The sequence below is a fragment of the Strix uralensis genome, chromosome 19 (assembly GCF_047716275.1).
Source record: "Strix uralensis isolate ZFMK-TIS-50842 chromosome 19, bStrUra1, whole genome shotgun sequence".
NCBI lineage: Eukaryota > Metazoa > Chordata > Aves > Strigiformes > Strigidae > Strix > Strix uralensis.
The window spans coordinates 14,262,668-14,281,182 of NC_133990.1; the positions used below are offsets into that span (position 1 = coordinate 14,262,668).

The 18,515-nt window shown below is 55.2% G+C and overlaps 1 protein-coding gene across 1 annotated transcript; it reads right to left on the reverse strand.

Annotated features, from left to right (window-relative positions):
* Positions 1–1,453: 1,453 nt before the first annotated feature.
* FAM20A (FAM20A golgi associated secretory pathway pseudokinase) lies at positions 1,454–17,397 on the reverse strand. The gene is made up of 11 exons (XM_074889266.1): positions 16,954–17,397; positions 10,944–11,128; positions 10,473–10,523; positions 9,719–9,797; positions 8,421–8,513; positions 6,774–6,889; positions 6,159–6,339; positions 5,734–5,843; positions 5,282–5,363; positions 5,137–5,196; positions 1,454–2,134 (listed from the first exon to the last, which is right to left on the reverse strand). The coding sequence occupies exons 1-11, from the start codon at positions 17,253–17,255 to the stop codon at positions 1,870–1,872; spliced, it is 1,524 nt and encodes a 507-aa protein (XP_074745367.1). The 5' UTR covers positions 17,256–17,397; the 3' UTR covers positions 1,454–1,869.
* Positions 17,398–18,515: the final 1,118 nt, after the last annotated feature.

The window sequence follows — 18,515 nt, forward strand, 5'->3', positions numbered from 1 at the left end:
AATTCTGTTTGTTTGATTGAGGCTAAAACCTTGGTTTTGTGAAAGCTGGAAAGGGGAAGGGGGAGAGTTGGAGAGACTAAAGGAGCGTCGTGTGGGTTTGGTTTTTTTTTTTTGGTTGGTTGGGTTTGTGGGGGGTTTTTTGTGAACCTTTGTGGCTTCAGAATATTGGAGGAATCTCCTTGCTAAGTAGAAACACTCCAAACTTCCTCGAACATACAAATGCACAGAATAGGCACCTGTAGGACATACTCAAATTACAGCTAGTGTGTCTCTAGTAGTTTTACAGCGTGGAGACAGGTAGTCAATTGTAGAACTGCTGTGGAGTTGAATTAAATGTCAGCACAGACCCTGTGGAAAATGATAGCTGCGGCCAAACAAGCTTTGTTCCTTCCTTGCATGATCCAGGCACTTACTGCCAGCGTCACCGAGTTCCCTTTAGCTTGGGCAAAATTCCAGCCCCTGAGAAAAAGCCAGCGGTGGGGGCAGCAGCTTGCTGAGAACCTGTTAACACCTGCTGCCCGACTACGGTTGTGCTGTGGGTTTAGCATTCTCCTCTGAGAGCTCTGCAGGGCTATACATGGGGTTTGTTTAACTTAAAGGTTAGTTTAGAATGAGCTTCTAGTAGATTGGTTGTGAGGTGTGTTTGGTTTTAATTTTTTTTTTTTTTCCTCCTTAAGGATGATAAATTATCAACAAAGTTCTCAACTACTTTCCCATGGCTGCCAAAAGGCTCAGTGTAATCGTTCTTGAACAGTTAAAGGAAAAAGCTATTAGGGAGCTTCAGTAATCAAGTTGTTCTTAAGCCTTGTCGTTGGGAGGCAAGGGGAAAACTGCACATTGGAAGTCTATGTTAACTCCCTCTCTGGGCTTTTTTTGGTCTCCAGTTCCTGTTGCACCCCCTCAAAATACACAGAGATTGGGGGGGAAGGATACTATTTTTCAGGGAATTCTGACAACTTAAGCAGTTTTAAAGCTATGAGAAGATGACCTGAGATAGATTCCCCCTGACTTTGGCAACATGTTTTCACTAGAAGTGGGTGGCTTCTTGAATTGTAAGTACAGTCATATGCCTCTGAGCAGTTTGGTTTTTTGCCTTTTTTGGTGGTTTGGGTTTTTTTTTTTTTTTTTTCCTTGGGGTCAAAGGCAACATATACCTGCCTTTCTCCTGTAACCTAAACTGGCTCTTCCACCCAGGAAACAGGTGGAAGAGGTTTTACTGCCCTGTGAAGCTGTAGGCTTTTGAGGGACGTGCACAGATCAAAATGGTGTGGGTTGATCACTCTTGATCAAGACCAGGAGGCAACCGGCAGACTTGATGGCGAATACTGTGCAGATGCTCTCCAGTCTGGCCATGCCCAATCAATGTGCTGTCTTGTCTCCGTGGCAGGTACTGCCCTTGTGAAGTAAGATTGCTCTTTTCCCATACGCAGTCTAGATTACAGAACAGACTTAATAAGAGGAAAATGCTCTTGGCATCTCTTTATTCAAGCCTCATCCTTGGATCTAGTTTGTGTCCTTCACTCGCAAGACCAAGAGCCCGTGCAGGTTGAGCAAACCAATGGCCATGTGTTCCCCCACCCTCCCAAGGGCACGACCAGCTACAGAACAGGAGATCCCTGCTTTTCCACCAGAGAGCTGGTGTTCAGGGTGTAAAGGTCTGCTGCAGCCAGACCACAGCTTAACACACTGCCCGAGCACAGCAGCTTTGGTTGAGTACCCAGCAGAGAAGCCCAGTGTGATTCTTGAACATCTGAAGAGTTGCCCCTCTCAGTCTCCACAAGTGTTTGTAGATGGAAATTACCAGCTATTAAAACTTGCCACTTGCCTTGCAGGGGTTTTCCCTACCTCTGAGCATGAGTTAAGGACTGTTTAAGTGGTCAGCTTTGCTCTGTCAGACGCAGGAGCCTCGGGCTGTGTGGTGTCGTTGGCCACCACCTTGGCTTCTCCATACGTGTCTATGCATTTCCTCACAGCTTCCAGGATCAGCTGTAACCGTCTGTCTAAAGCCAAGAGGTGGGGTTCGGTGAGGACTGGGGCCAGGCGGTCCTGCAGGAGGGATTCCCTCATCACGTCGCTGAGCCGATATTCGGGCTCGGCCAAGAGCCGGAGTCGTAATAACGTTGTCCTCTTTATTCTGGGGGGGGGGAAAAAAAAAAAGCAGACATTTTAATGCAAACTTCTTGCGGCAGCCGAGCAAGAACCAGCTGTCTGTGCCCCTTGGTAGTGGGGAAAGGAGGGAGGGCAGAGATGGGTGAAGATACTTCGCAAAGAACTTTGCAACAAAACCTTTCCCTTTCTGAAGGAAATGAAAGTTTTTACAGAAACCTCTGCTGCTTCCTTTGTTTTTCCAGACTGCAGAGTATTTGTACTGCAGATTTCTGTCATCAGAGAGAAAAACATGATAGAAGTTCTCAGTAATGAGTGTTTTTCCTCTGAGTCAGAGATGACCCAGTTCCCCAGATTGCTGCAGGGTGGTGCCATGTTCCCAGGGATGACATTTATGGGGTGTGGGCAGAGGGGGAGGTAAAATGAAGAGGCATGAATGAGGAGAAAAAAAAAAATCTTCTATCAAAACTGAGCAAAAAGAGGGAATATATCCTGGAACTGATTTAACTGTGACTTTTCACCTTAAGAGGTACTGAGATTTAAATATTATATCCCTTTGCCAGAAAGTGGGATGAAAAGCTATAATGGAACACTTCTGGGAATGAAACTAAGTATTCTGAAATAATTTGTTTAATTCTCAGCAAAAGTGCGTTGACTTCAGTATCTCTAATACTGAAATTAATCAGTGGTTTTACTTATTGCCCTTTAAATTTTGAAAACGAAGTAGTCTGTGTCCGTGGAGCCATTCCTATTTAAAAGCTGAGCCAGAATTTTCAGATGGAAAAAGGTGTAGTTGGGAACATTTTAACCAGCTCCAGAATTTGCCTTTGTATGTTTGTTGTTTACCCAGGGCATCGATTGGGAACAGCAATCTGGCTCTCTGCAGCTCTAACAGGCCACGTGCTGTTCAGATGTCAAGAGAGGCTGCTTGGAGCTGCTGTTCTGGGCTGAGCAGCCGCTGAGCTGCACCAGGTGCTGGCAACGCTCTGGAGCAGCCAAGAGACGTGCACGTCTTCGGTCGGTGATGCCCGTGGTGTTGCACGGAGGAGGGAGAAAGGTGCTGTGACCGGCTGCCTCCCGTGCGGTGCTGGCGACTTAAACCGCGGCTGTTGTCCTGGCTTGCACGAATAACCAAACCAAAAAAATACAAAAAAAAAAATAAAAATCAATTGATCAAGTGCTAAGCCCAGCAACAAGGCTTTAAATCACTGCTGGAGGACGGCTGTGAGGTTCTGCTGCTGCCGGAGAAAGCTGCCTGCAAAGCAGATGCGAACCGCAGCAATCGAGCGTGCGTGCGCTCTCCGTCTAGTCAAGGGGTGGCCGAGGAGCTGCTGTGGGTAAACACCAGCTGTGTTTGCTCTGGTCCGAACAGTGACGGGGCTCGGAGGTGGAGAACGGGATAGTCTGACCCCGCGGGGAATGGCTTAGTTAGTGCTGTAACAGTTACATAAGGCGGAACACGGAGAGGAGCGTGAGGTGGAAATCCTGCCAGCGGGCAGTTGGAGCCCTGCTGAGGTACTGAATTGTTGAAGATCTGACCCCAGAGCCTTCTAGGGGCTTCATCAGCCAAGCAGATAGATGTGCCAGGTTAACTGGGGGCTGTTTGCAGGCCTGTCTGTGCCTTGGTGAGGGGTTTGACCCTTTCAGGACTGTCTCTTACTGCGTGGCTGTATTTGTGCCATTTACTGTACTCGGAGCAATGCTGGGAGAGGAGAGCAGCAGACTTCAACGTGTGGGACAAGGACTGGTGTGGGAGCTGTGAAAGGAAGCTAAAAATACCAGACTTAAATCTGCTGGAAGCCAAACTTAAGAGAAAAACTCGGCTGGGAAGGAGATGACTGTGTTTAACAGGGAGCCTGTTGTTCAGCATCCCCGCGGTTTGCGTGGTCCCTCTCGTCTGGAGTGGCTGGAGGACTTTGTTCCCGCTCAGGTGAAATCTGTGGCCTCTGCACTTACTCAAATAAACCTTTTTCCTTCCTTTCCAAGCGTTTGTGGATGCTCCCCCACTCCGAATGGACTGGCTGTTGTGGGAAATGAGGTTTTGTGTGTCTCCCTCGGGCAGCGTGAGTTGCTTTTACGCTGTTCTTGGCCCTAGTTGGCTTATTACAAGGTGCGACTTGCAGGTCTTCTTACCACTTGCTTTTTACAAGAGGAACTAAATTAAGGAGAGCTTCTGGGAGGTGGAAGAACAGGAAGGATATGACCTGTGGATATTACTGTATACAGGTCAAATTAAGAGGTAGACTTAATTTAAACCGCACAAAACAGGAGTTCAAGAGAAGGATTCGCTGCGAGCCTGCGATTATAAATGAAAAGACTCACTGGGTGCAAATAACAGTTCTTAAAATTAGATCCAGTAATACAAATGTCTGGGGAGAGTGCAGTTAACACCCTGAGGCTGAGATGGAGCAGGTACAGCGAGGAAATAGGTTAGGCATCCCTTAAAGAGAAACCACAGGGAAGAGCAGCTTTTTCTGTCTCTTAAATTTGACTTTCAGCGGATGATTTATGTGAATTAATAAAGGGGGAAGATAGGATTCAGATAGTAAAATTTATGAGCTTCTCCTTAATGCCATGGGAAGAAGAAACCTGATGAACTGTATCAGAGTTCTACCAGGCTTTTGGATGGATTCTGAGCTCCGTGTCAGACGAATAGGGCTGAGAGCACCTCATGTTGATGGGCTGGGAGATGCCAGTAGGCACTTCTGGAAGGGTTTGATCTGATGGACAGTGTCTCCTGGTCTATCGGTGAGAGCTTTTACACTTGCAAGGCCTTTTAGTTTCAGCGGGAAAGTATCCAGGAAGGGTAGTTGAATGACACCGTAGCAGGCTGCAGCACATCAGAGTTTAATACTCTGATATAAAAGCTTAATCCTTGCTTCAGGGACAACTTGTCTGGCCTGCCCCCTCGGCTGGGATTAGCACTGCTGGGTGGAGCCAGGCCCGGGTGACTTCCCGCAGCAAGTGCTGCCAGTCCCTTACGGTGGGAACACCGACGTGTCTGGGGAGGGAGATGAAGCTGGCACTTACGTGCAACACTGGGAGAGCGGGGCCAGGATGGAGGTTTCGTCATGGGAATGTCGCCCGAACCTGGCGGGATGAAGCAGAGAGCGCAGAGCTTTAGTGCCTGCCCGCCACCTTCCCCCCCTTCCCCAAAGTCCTCCCACAGCCTCACCCTCTGGCGTTGTCCAGATGCAAGAGGAAGCCGTCGTCCCCAAACTTGGTGAACATTTCATAGTGGTGACGGTCCATGTTCCCTGGTAAAGGGCAGACAGAGGAACAGAGTTTCCCTCACATGTGACAGAGTAATTTTCTAAACTATCCTATGTTTCCTTCCAGATCTGCCTGAAATACTTGTTGCCTGCTGGAAGCGTCTAAGATGCTCAGAGCTGCTGCTTTCAACTTGCTGAACCCCCCGGGGAGTGGGCTGGGGTGGGCTGGGGGCTCCCCATTGCCGGCACATCAGGAGGGGTCGTGCTGGCCAGCTGTGGGGAGACATAACTCTCCAAAAACTGTCTCTGGAGTAGAAGGGATGGCTTTGAGAAACCCCGTGGCATGGGAAGGCAGACAGACTGACGCTGAAAAGCCCCATGGAAGTAAGGAACGTTATTTCCCCTGTCATCATACCTATGAGGAAGTCAAATATGGCCATGTCGATGATGTTAAGCAGCCGGTTGCCGTTGCTGTAGGGGTAGATCTCCCTCACCGTGTTGCAGTAGAGCGGATTCACTTCCCACCTGCAGGAGATGGAGAAGTGGTTGCTGTCGCCATGTCCCTACAGCACCCCAAAGCTGGTCTCCCGTGTGGAGATGGAGAGGAGGAGGACTTAGATCTCCCTCCTTGTGCACACAGGAGACTGGAAGTCAAACCCAGTCAATGTCCAGGCATTAAGAGTTATTAGACTAATTATGGGCATTCTCTGAACCTTGGCCTTCCTCTGCCTGGACATACAATTTCTGTACGTATGTCTGTGTGTCTGTACCCTGCTCATTCTCCTTCCCGTGTGCTCCCTGCAGTGCAGATATGGGAAGCAGCATCATTTACCCACTTACTCCTCTTTTCCATCAAACGAGTAGGACCGGATCCATGGGTTTGGGATGGAGAGTCGTGGTGCCAGGTTGAGGGACGGCAGGAAGGCAGAGAGGGACCCTTCCAGGAGGTGAGGGTTCCCACACACCGCATACTCAGTCTTGCACATGTACGGGCACTTGGCAAAGAAGCACACGTTGCTGGCTGGGAGGAGAAGAGAGAGGAGAATGGGGAAAGGAGCTGTGATCTGCAGGAGACCGCAAGGTAGCCTGGGCTGACTTCTTCCCCATCGCGTGACGGTGACTGCGTATATTGTGGTGTACGTAACCAAGCACATCACGGATGTGAAACTGCCAAAACGTGGACAATACCTGGAGTTTGGTCGATGGACAGACCTAGTCCTGTGCTAGTGGAAGAGCTGAGGGAAAATTGGGTGTGGGACTAGATCTGGCAGATGATTCCAGCTGGAGGCTGAGGGACACCCCTGCTGTAACCGTGTCTTTGTGCATGTTTCACTGAAGAATTTAATTTCTGCTCAACAGCACAAATCCTGCCGGCCCCTCTTGCCTGCAGATCCTGCTCTTCCACCCACATGGACCAACACGTCTAATCCCAGCTGGTGGCAGCCAAGTGCCTACCTGGCGAGACAAAAAAGACGCTCTGCAGGATCTCGTTCTTGGTGACCTCCAGGATCTCCTTGGTGACGTTGATCAACCTCCCAACTGTGGGCGGGACCCTCCGGAAATCCAGGATCCTGCACAAAAGGGACAGTGGCTCAGAGCCTGCGGTGCAAAGGGATGTCACTGCACAGGATGGCAATGTGGGGCGGCAGATGCTGCCCTGTCTGTTCCGTTGGTAAACCTTTTGATGGCTGCACCTGCATGGATTTTTTTTCTCCCAGCTTCTTTCTAGCAAATAGCCAGGATCGTTTTACCCTCTGGACCAAAACGTGGCTGAGTTTGGATTTTGATATTTTAATAGCTGCTGCCTGGAACAATCTGGATGTTCTCCAGGATTAATGTCTTTTTCCCTAACTGGTTTCTCTCATCCCCTCACATGCAAGCTGGGTCCTTTGGGAGCCAGAAGAGCCTTTTGGGCCCTTCTACGATGTTGGGTTTGACACGGAGCAAAGATGTGTTGAACCTGGTACAAGGCGACTGAGACAGTGGGAGGTGAGGAGGCATCACCCCACTCAGAGACACTCATGCCCAGCTGATTCAGCTCAAATATTCTCAAAAAAATCAGGGCCTGGGGCAGAAAGGCATTCATGGCAGTGAGTGGAAAGCCGCTGTTGATTGCTGAGTCAGTAACACGGCGTGAACGAGCTAATGCTGTGCTTTGCTCCTTGGGTAATGCCCTCTGCTTCTGAGAATTGGGCACAAAACAGGATTTAGCCTGTTACTTATTGAGCAATGTTTAAAGAAAAAAAAAATTATATGCTTTCATCTAGCATCTTTCAGCTCTAAAAACCACAAAGCACTTCAGAAAAGCAGTCGGGCCTCATTTTTCTGGCGGTGGAGCTGGGCTGCAAAGACAAGCTGAGGGTAGCTGAGTCAACCAGAGTCACTGCGGTGATGCAGGGGCAGAGCTGGGAAGGGAATTCAGCTCTCCATTCCCTCGCTTGGAGCTTGAGCTACAGGACTTAGTCTAGTCCTGCTTATTGTATAAGTTGGGTGTGGGAACTGGAGACCCCCATCCATGACCATCATCAGGGATCACTTTACCTTGATGTTCAGTTCTCATCCCATCGAGGGGAAGAAGGCTGTTGCCCTGCTCTTCTAATAAGGGTATTTTTGATTTTATTAAATACAAAGCCAGCTGGCAAGAGGCGCCAGGTTAATTGCTCATCAGCTGAGGGCTTGAAACTGCATGGCTGCAGTTTATCTCAATCCAAAACACGCCTTGATTGCTGATTGAGCGTGTGACTCCCTCACCGGGAGGGGATCCAGGCTGTGCCCAGAGCTCATCTTTGCACTTCGATGCACGGGACGGATGACGTGTGTGTGGCTGTGTGACGGCCGGGTGAATACCTGAATACCTATCATGACCTGGATTTCATCCACCAGCCTCTTCTCGTGCAGCAGCCAAGGCAAAGCTGACCCCTGGGCTTCAGATGAGAGCCAAAGCCACCCCATCCCCAAAGGATGCATCAGCTCCCAAAGGGGTGCTGCAAAGCCCTCGCTTATCTAAGGCTGAGCAGCTCTGCAGGGCTCAGTGCGGCTTTTCTCATGCCAGAGCTGTCCGTGGGCAGAGGATGGGGTGCTGGCACCATGGCAGGGCCCTACCTGTCCAGGTGGAAGGCGGCAATCTCCGCGTTGTGCCGCTGGAAGTCAACGAAGTAGAAAAAGTCCTCGGGAGTCTCTTCCTCGCGTTTCTGCCTGGGAGAGAGCAAGGGGGTTAACCTAACCGAGCAGGGCACTGTGGGCAGGCAGCACTGCAGGCAGCTGGCAGGAGCCTGGACGCAGAGCGGAGGCATGAGGACAGCGCACTCGGGGTGTGTGGCCACCATGCTGGTCCCAGGGCCACCGGGCAGAGCTGCAGTGCCCAGGCCAGGACCCAAAGCGCCCGGTGCTGAGCCAGGGCCATCACCCGCCGTGCTGGGGAGCAGCACTTGTGCCCTGTCTCGGTGGTGGGTGGGCGAGGGAGGCAGGAGGGCTGACTCTGGGCTTTAAAACCTTCTGTGCCAGAGTTTAAACCCACGTACTTAGGACAGAGTTTTGAGTGGGTATAACATGGGGGGATGTTAGAGGCCACGCTCCACTTCTTGTTTCCCCGTGGGAGGCAGAGAAGAGCTTTGGCTTGATCCTCTCACCCCTCAGATGGGAACAGAAGCTCATTTAATTTCATTTTCTGGCTGTCACACAGTGCCCCAATATGTGTAGCATGTGAATTTGCATGCTCAGCCTCCCAAGCAGCTGTATACTGCAGGAAAGCCCACAGGCACTGCGGAGCCCTCCTGGCTCAGCTGAGTGCACAGATGCTTTCCCTCCCCTCCTGGACCTGCTGGACACGGAGCAGAGGTGGATGGAAACCAACGGGAGAGGAGCTGGCTGCTTTCTGGCTGAGTAAACCATCCCAGCCGGCGTGCTGCCAGCTGCCCTGCCTCTGCACGGAAAGTAAAGTGACTGGGAAGAGATGTGAAGAGTCCCAAGGGTCTACGAGTAAGTGCAGAAGCAATTTAAAACTCTTGTTTGAGGTGACCGGGACTGATGGCTGTTTCTTGGAAATACTCTGGGGAATCCAAGGAGAAACAAGGTAAAACACAAAGTCAGCTGGGGAAGAGGAAGAAATGGGCAAAGCTCTTGGGAGAACAAGTGTCCCAAGGTCCTTCGCCGTCTGGCATCTACGAACCGAGAAATTTCCAACATCAATAAGCAGTGTGGGAACATCGGTGTTTATCTGCGCGTCCCTGTGATGGTGCGAGCAGCCAATAATAATTAAACATTTTTGGTTTTCAAGGTAGCTGAATGCAGGAGAGGAAGGACGTGGCTGTCCTTGCCAAGGCTGCTCGCACCCCTCGCTGCAGGGCTCCTCGGTTCGTGGCTACGGGGGGCTCGGGGGCAGCTCTGCCAGCGTGTCTTACCTCATGGGCTTGAACATGGCTTTCCCAAAATCCTGGAACCTGAGGACCAGCTTCAGGTGCACTCCGCTGGGCTTCACGACTTGGGGAGGAAACGGGATGTTAGCTGCCTGGAAAGCCTCCCCGGCGCACGGGGAAGCACTGCGTGGGCACTCAGACGCAATTTAGCTTTCCACCCGGTGAGCCCATCCCATCGTTCCTTCCAGCTGCTTTCCTTGTCTCCTCTGCTTCTGCAGTTGTTTATCCTCCCTCTCCTCTGTGCCATTGAGATTTTCCCTCTACCACTTGTCCCACCAGCCATTTGTTACATCCTCCTGGGGACTTTTTCCTCCATCCCCCAGCAGAAACCAGTGGTGTACATGGCACCCACATCCCAGCCTCTGCTGGGGCAATGGGCTTTAATTGAAGGGAGAAGGGCCTGGTGTTGCCTGGATTTACATTTCCCTTGTTGAGGTTAGGAAGGAGGAGTTGGGGAGTGAGGTCAGCTGAAGCTAGACTGGCTCTTAGGAAGTATTTCTTTGCAGAAGGGGTTGTTGGGCGTTGGAATGGGCTGCCCAGGGCAGGGGGGGAGTCCCCATCCCTGGAGGGGTTGAAGAGTTGGGTTGACCCAGCGCTGAGGGATCTGGTGGAGTTGGGAATGGTCAGTGTGAGGTTCATGGTTGGACTGGAGGAGCTTCAAGGTCTTTTCCAACCTTGATGATGACTGTGAAGCGAGGGCACGCGAGGGGAGAGCAGGGACCCGCGGTGTCACACTCACTCTGGCTGCAGTCGCAGGCTCCCAGCAGCGCTTTCTCATCCTGGCTGTAGTCTGCAAGGGCAGGAGGAGCGGTGAGACCCCGCTGGGCTCAGTTTCTTGCTGCTGACCCCTCCTTCCGGCACTGGGCATGCAGGGGAGTGCTCCCTGCCTGCCCCAGCCTGGCAGCCCCAGTGCCACGGGGGCATAGTCCCCTTCGGAGGCATCCTGGGGGGATTGAACGACTGTGCAATGGGCCCCCTGCATGGCTGGCACCAAAAAATGCTGCATTACAGGCCACAGCCTGGTTCTCCCATCTCAAGGTAAGGGCCTGGCAACTGCAGAGCCCAAAATCTGCTGGGAAGCTGGCTCAGGGCTTCCTCCAGCGAGCAACATCCCCTGCCTTGTTTGAAAAGTGACTTTGGGGAGGGGCTGGAGCCCCCCAGCCCCATTCAGCTCCCAATGGCCCCATCCCCATGGCAGGAGGGTGCTTACCAGCACTGATAGTGGTGAAGTCTTGCATGTCCCGGAGGAGCCTGTTGATGGTGGGGCTGGAGCGCGGGTAGAGCCCATCCCGGCTGATGCCCAGGTGGAACTGGAGCCAACTGGCCTCTGGCCGGAGTGGCAGCGGCGCTGCGGGGGAGGTTAGGTTGAGCTCCTCCCTGTAAAGCTTGTGCCTCCTGGAAGAAAGTGGTTACGGGGTGATGAGGATGAGCCACCCTTACTGCTCTGAGCCCAGAGGCTGTTGGGGAGTGGGGAGGGTGCTGGGGGGCACGGGGTGGATAAGAACTCTGGGTGCTACCCAAGGAGAAACTGAGGCAGGGAGTGATGACTGAGATGGTCAAAGGTCTCACAAATTGTGCTGCTTTCTTGCTTTTGCAAAGCCCTGGGAAAGCAGCCTCAAGTGGGAACACAAGGGACTCTGTTGTCTTCTCCTTGCCCCATCAGGACCAGGAGGGGTGTCAGGGCATGGCTGGAGCTAAACACACATCTCCAGTAACACAAGAGCTGGCCTAAGTGATGGATGAAGTGCCTCCCAGAGGGACTGCAGGCTCCAGGCCAGACCTGGGGAGGGGATGTGATGTGATAGCAGATAACTTGGGTCTGGACTGCTCAGTGAGGTGGCTGGAGAGCCCAGGAGAACAATAGGGTCTTGTCCAAGCGAGCCTCTGCAGAGATCTGTCCTTACGGTCATTACATCTCTGACAGAGCTTTTTCCTGAAGCCAGACGTCCCAGGAAGGGGGAAATAAAAAAAAAAAATATCACTGTTAGAGCCAAAAATTGCCTCCGTGACCAGATTCACAGCCCTTGGTCTGGCGAGCAGGGATGCAACGAGTGTCCTGCCCCTCATCTCTTAAAATTGAGGTTGAATCCAGCCCTTTCTTGGCAGGCAGAGCCGAAGGGGCCTTTCAAGTTCGATAACAACCCAAAAACATCTCCCCACTTGATCAGCATTTTCCTCAACCTTGAGACCTCCACGGCTGGGACCCACGCTTTGCTAAACTGCAATCGAAAGGTCACTTGTTCCACCCGGCGGAGGACAGAGCGATAGTTTCTCATTAACGCCAGCCGAGCCATGTACGGAGTAGTCAGTCCTGATAAAGGGAAAAGGAAGTTCAGTTTGCACTGAAAGTGCCAAGATACATCTGTGAAAGAAAACAGGAGCTGGGGGCTGATATTGAGGGGGGCTGGTGGTAATGGAGGGGGGCATTAACCAAGCCTGGGATGCAGCGGCTGGGGAGAGGGAGGTGCCACGTGCCTTGCAGACCCTTGGCAAAACACGCTCTGGGAAACAGGGAGATGAAAAGAGACTTTTCCCTGCCTGCCTTTAGTTTTTCCTAATTTTTTAGTTTCTGCCCGACGCAAACAAAACTAAAAGCGGCGAGGAGCGGGAGGCTGGCTGCCCGCGCTTTTCAAGCTCAGTGGGAGAGGGGAGCGTGCGCGGGCTCTGCCGGGGTTTGCGGTGCTGCGTGGCTCGCGGCGCTGGCTGCCGCACGCGGGTGCTGACCGTGCACCCAGGCACTTATCAGCCAAGGCGTTGGCACTGACAGCTGGAAAGAGCTCTGCCTCATGGGTGTTGCCAGGTTTTTTTGCTTCAAACCAACAGGAAAGTGTTGGGGTTTTTTTTCCATCATCCTTCTCTATCCAAGCAGGCTAAACAGCCTGGTTAGTCCAGTCTAACCATGAGCCAAGGTGGGGAGGGACATGTTTCAATAGCGTCCTGGGAGAAATCTAGGAAACGGAGAGACGTGTCTGCAGGTCAGAGCAGCCCGTTCCCTCTCCCAGTTTGTTTGCCTTTCAGGTGGATCGGGTCAGCGATGGCGCAAAGTCCACATGTGCGTGGTCAGGAAGAAGAGCGTCGGTCCGGCTCTTTGCTCAGGCTGCCTGCGCGGGAGGCAGAAGCTCCCCCGAGATGGGAGGAGGCGGCTACAGGAGCACGCAAAGACTCGTCGGTGGGTTTGGCTGGCAGGCTGTGCCATGAGGATGTGGCTCCGGGATGCTGTCGGCTCCAGCGGACGTGCCTCGACCTTCCAGCGTGCTGCTGCGCACCAGGTCTCGCGTGGGCAAGTCTTTGAGGCACAACCTTAACCCCCCGCCGCAGCCAGGGATGATAAAGACCCCAGTGTAATTTAGAATGACTCAGGATTTTTCCCTAGGGAAGCTACCCAAATATTTTACCATATTTGCTCTCCTGCCTCCCATACACACAGGCTGGTTCCCCCCCCCCGGGGTGGCAGTGAGCAATAGATTACTGATGGGGAAAAAAATGCAGCAGTTATGCAAGGGGAGGCAGTTCCCGGCCGGCGGCTGCTTCCCAGCCCGGCGCCCACACGGTCCCTGCCCTGGCTGTGCTGCTGCAGGGCCAGCGAGCCCCTTTCCAGCCTTTAAACCCAAAATACAGCTCCCTCTGCCTCCCCATTTCCTTCAGGATTCCTGAAATATTTCCCTGTCAGAACAGATCTCTGCAAAAGACATAATGATACAAAAACTGGGCTCATTTCTATCTTGCTATAAATAGCCCTGGGGGTGCCCTAGCCCTGCTCAGCCAGCTCGCTGCTGGGCTGTGCGGAGCACGGCGTGGGGTGACACTGGGCACAGGCCACTGGTGTCTGCTCGCCCCGTGCCTCCCCCAGCACCGAGCCGGTCACAGAGTTTGGGGTTTTCAAGCTGCTCCTTCAAGGATAAAAATAAGCTCTGGAGTTTTAAAGGAGGGTTTTTTTTTGGTTTTGAAGAGGTGTGGATCGTTTTTTTGCTGTTTCCTTCCTGCATCCCCATCAGTCTCTCCAGCTGGTTCTGCATCCTGCAATCAAATTCCTGGTCCTAATTGAAGAGCCGGGGAAAAGCACGGTGATGGGCAGCAGCCAGCACACAGCGAGCACGGCGGAGGTAGGACACGGGCTGCCGGGCTCCCCTGGGCATGGGGATGTGAATCGGGCCGTATCCTGGGGCTGCTCCATGAGCTGGCAGAGTCCCAGCCCAGCTGATATCCAGCTGGCCGCAGAAATGAAGACGGGCACGCTGAGCTGTAGGTACAGGGTTAAACCACAGCTTGTTCCACTCAAGGGGAGCATCCTGCCACTCTGAAAGCTGCTTTGCCGACAGCCAGACCTACGTGTGGCACAGAAACGTGTTGTCAGCCAGGAGAGGATGGCCCAGGGACCCTCAGCTCTGACCCTCTTCCACCTGGTAGTGGATGTGGTCACACCTCGATGAGAGCTGGCATGGACCTTGCAGCACTATCTCCAGCCCACAACAACCGCAGTAGCTTCACTCAACCTATGGCTTAGGAGAGAAAGCCACGGTTCCTGGGTCCCACAGAGGACACTGCCCTTCGCTCTTGGCAATTACAGGGACAGCCCTTTCACTGGCCACGTCGGAGGGGACACGGGCTCTGCAGTGCTTCTGGTGAGGCAGAAATTCCTCCATGCCCACAGCAAATTAACGGTCTTACGAAATGCATCAGCCCCGGCAAGTGCCATCTTATTATATATTCAATTTGCAGCACCAACGGCAGGGGAGGTTGTGTGTCACCTCGTCCTGTGTATGCTCTCTGAAGGCTTTACAAGCTTATGAGCATCATATATTTTATTTCAAAGTGACTGAGGAATAATCAATACTCTGCCTCCCTTCTCCTTCCCGGAGGTGCAAAGCGAAGTCAATCAAGGGCAAACAGCATCACAGTTTTTCTCCTGGCCACATCATAACCAAACCTCAGAACAAAAGGCAACGTGCAGCCACGGCTTTGTTACAAACAGCACGTTTAAACAAAGTGGTAAATAAGGTCAGGGACTGCAGACTTCTTACCAAATAGCTGGGGCTGTCCCACAGGCAAGGCTGGCACGGGCGTAATGCCAGTGCTGCTGCAAGTGCCTGGCACTGGGTGCTCAGGGCTTCTGGTGGTGCTCAAGAAGCCATCAAGTATGTGCCGTGATCTGCTTTGGTTCAAATCCCCTTTCCCCACCCGGCTTTTGTGTGGGAAACATCCATCTTGCTGCCCAATTCCTGCTGACTTCAGGAGGCGTTGCTCAGCTCTGAGAAGATGCACCCAAGGGTGGCCCGTGGCACAGCCTGGCCACAGCCCGTGTCCCGAGGATACACAAACCCACCGACTCAAGCCATGTGAAGGAGGATTTGACCCGCTCCAGACTGACTTGGGCAAGGGATGGGCCTTGCAGGGGTGACCCCTGGCCGAGCGCACCGGGCGGCTCCAGGCTGTGGGTGTTGCTCAGGCCCTGGAGGTCCTTCTTTGGTTCCTTCCATTATCATTTTCCATCATTTCCTCCTGCGAATCGTGCCCGAAACCGGGACTAGGTGAGTCCCACCGAAATAAGAGGAATATGCATCAAAGTGGAGAAAGTGGGAGCTTGGAAATCCTGCTCAGCAAACAGCGTGTGTGGCGGGAGGAGCAGGGGCTGGCTCTGACGCTGGAAACCAAACCTGGCCAACGGGGAAGTGCCAGGACAGGGACCTCTGAGGTTGGTCCCCAGCAGATTCTGCTGTCCCCTTGCAAGTGGGCACTGTCCCCATGCCGTGAAGGGGCAGCGGGACGATGCTGGGAGCTCGGTGACCTGCTCCAGCACCACATCACCGTGGCCATCCCTGCTGGAGCCAAGTTTGTGCGTGAAGGAAGAAGGTGGTGGGTGCAGGGAGGAGCCGGGGGACACTGGAGGGTGCTGGCTGTCACACAGCCCTCCTGCAAGGGGGGGTCAGATCAGGGGTTCAGGGCCCCGCAGTGTGAAGCCCCAGGGGTCGGATCCTGCACAGGCGGCCAATGGAGCTGATGCTGAGGGTGACCCCCCCTGCCGGGGCCACCGGGATTAGTGATGGTCCCACCCCAGGAGCAGGAGACGCAGTTTTCCTGCGACCGGAGAGGCAGCAAGAAGAGGGCTCTGAGCTGGGAGTCCCTTTCTCTCCAAAAGTAAAAGCCTCCGCACCGTTTCTTGCAGGGACGAGGGGCTGGACGGGGAACCAGCACCCCGACACCGCTGTCGTGGATCAGAGGCAGACACGGGCACGCAGGGCTCTGGCCTGGGGGACTGCGGGTGCTGGGTGCACCCAGCTTTGGGGTTTAGCGCCTGGGGGTTGTCTCCCCTTCTGCCCTGAGCCAAAAAGGCGACGCAGAACAAAGCAGCCGCTTACCCGTGGGAGGATGTGGCTTGTGGGGTCTCACCCTGTGCCCCAACAGCCACCTGTCCCCTCCCCTGGGGCTCTAACAGCGGGGTGAGAGGCACCCCAGGAAGCCCCCTCTACTCAGACCTGCCTGTCTGTGGGGTGCTGGTTGTTGGAGAGGGGGGTGACGGTGGGGCAGAGAGCCAGGAATGGGGGACAAGGCGGGCTGGGGAGGCTGGGGGGGTACCCCGGGGGTGTGTGCCCAGGCAGGGGGTGCTTAAACAGGGGTGTCTGGGAGAGCTGCCCAGAAAGGGGGTGCCTGGGGGGTACCTGTGCAATGGGTACCCAGGAGGGCTGCTGGGGGGGTGCCCGGGAAAGGGGTGACCAAGAGATGCCTGTGCAGGGGGTGCCTGGAGAGGAGGTGCCTGGAGAGGGGGTGCCCCATGGGGAGATGCCCAGGCACGGGGTGTCCAGGAAGGGGGTGCCTGGTGGGAACCTGTGCTTGGGGTGCTCTTGCAGGGGGTGCCTGGGGAAGGGGTGTCCGGGGGGTGTCCAGGGAGGGGGACCCGTTCATGGGGTGCCTGGGGAGGGGGTGCCCCGTGGGTACCTGCACTTGGGGTGCTCATGCAGGGGGTGCCCGGGGAGGGGGTTCCCAGGAGATGCCCACGCAGGGGGTGCCTGGGGGGTACCTGCACTTGGGGTGCTCTTCCAGGGGGTGCCCGGGGAAGGGGTGACCGTGGGGTGCCCGGAGGGGGGCGCCCGCACAGGGGATGCCCGGGGGGGTGCCCGGGAAGGGGGTGCCCAGGAGATGCCCATGCAGGGGGTGCCCGGGGCGAGGGGGTGCCCGTGGAAGGGGTGCCCGGGGCGGGGGGGCGCCGTGTCGGCGGGACGCACCTGTTCCAGCGAGCCGCCTTCCGCCGGTAGTAGCGCAGCGCTTCGCGGGCGCGCAGCAGCGGCTCGGCGGGGCCGTCGGCGCGGTAGAGAGGGTGGGCGAAGAGGCGCCGCAGCGCGGAGGCTGCGCGGGGCGGGAGCGGGGCGGCGGGAGCGGGGAGGCGGCGGCGGCGGCAGGGACAGCCCGGGAGTCCCGCCGCCAGCTCCCGCCGCGCCCGCGGCCAGAGGTGGAAGTAGAGATCGGCCGCCAGCAGAGCCCCGAGCAGCAGCAGCACGGCCGGGCGGTCCCGGCGCGGCCCCGGCATGGCCGGTGCACAGGGGACCGGGAGCCGCGGGCGGGGGCAGGGACAGGGGTAGGGACGGGGACGGGGACGGGGACAGCTCCGGGCGCCGGGACCCGCCGCCGCCGCCGCCGCCGCCGCCTCCCGGGGCAGAGCGCACGGGGGAGCTCGAGTGGCGGAGCCGGGGGGTGCGGGCACCTCGGGGCGGGGACCGGGCCGGGCGCTCGGGGCCCGGGGCGGGGGATCGGGGATGGGGTGAAGGGAGAGAGACGAGGTGGGGGGGGGTGTCTCGGTTTAGGGTGCCGGTCCCGGCGGAGGCTGCCCCGAGGGAGGCGGGGACCGAGCCGCCCCCGGGCTCTGCCGCCCGCTGCGACCAGAGGAGCTGGAGCCGCCCGGCTTCCCTCCGCTCGGCCCCGGCGGGCTGCGGGACGCCCCCGCCGGTCTCTCCGGGGGTTGTGCTCCCTCTCCCGAAGGGGGAGCGTCCGCCCGGCCAGGAGCCCTGGCAGGAGCTGGGGGCTGGCGAGCGGGGGTGCTCGGGGCAGTGTCTGGGTCAGGCGGTGGGCTTGCAGCCCTCCTGCGGTGCTTTTCGGCACATGGTTCAGATTCTGCTTTTATTTTCTTAATTACTAATAGATAAATAAATAAATTAAATAAATAAATAAATTACTCGAGGAAACTCCTCCTTGCAGTTTGCTCGGAGAGGCTTGGAGTGGGGATGTGCTTGGGCTGGGACCCACCGAGCTCGGCGTGGAAGGAGAACGGCGTGGAGAACCCAGCGAGGAACAGGTTGAGGAGCACCAGGCCAAGGGAGGGAAATGGAGGAGAAACGGGCTGTAAACAGAGGGAGCGTGACGAGACTAGCCTGGCTCCGGCACTCTGCGGAAGGGAGAACAAAAAATAAACTGCAGAAAGAGGGAAAAGTCAGTTATGTTTTCAGCTGGCTGGAGCAGAGTTCAGTTTTGCATGCAGCACTGCGAAGGGAGGCTGGGCGAAGCGTGCTGGGATCAGGGGCTGGGCAAACGGGCAGCAGTGGGGCTGTCGGTGTCTGTCCTGGCACCTGGGAGGCTCCTTTTGCCGAGGATGGGCAAGGAGATGATCCCCTGGGTTGTGGCTGGAGGGACCTGGAGAACATCTGTCCCCTCGGTCTCTTGATCTTTGGAAGACGGGGGTAGTTCATGCTCTCATTTAGAAATGCAGTTTCAAAATTGCTCCGTCGTTTGGTATTTGAAGACTTTGGGTTTCAGGTTTGGGGGGCTTGCTCTAAGGCTTTTTTTTTTTTTTCCT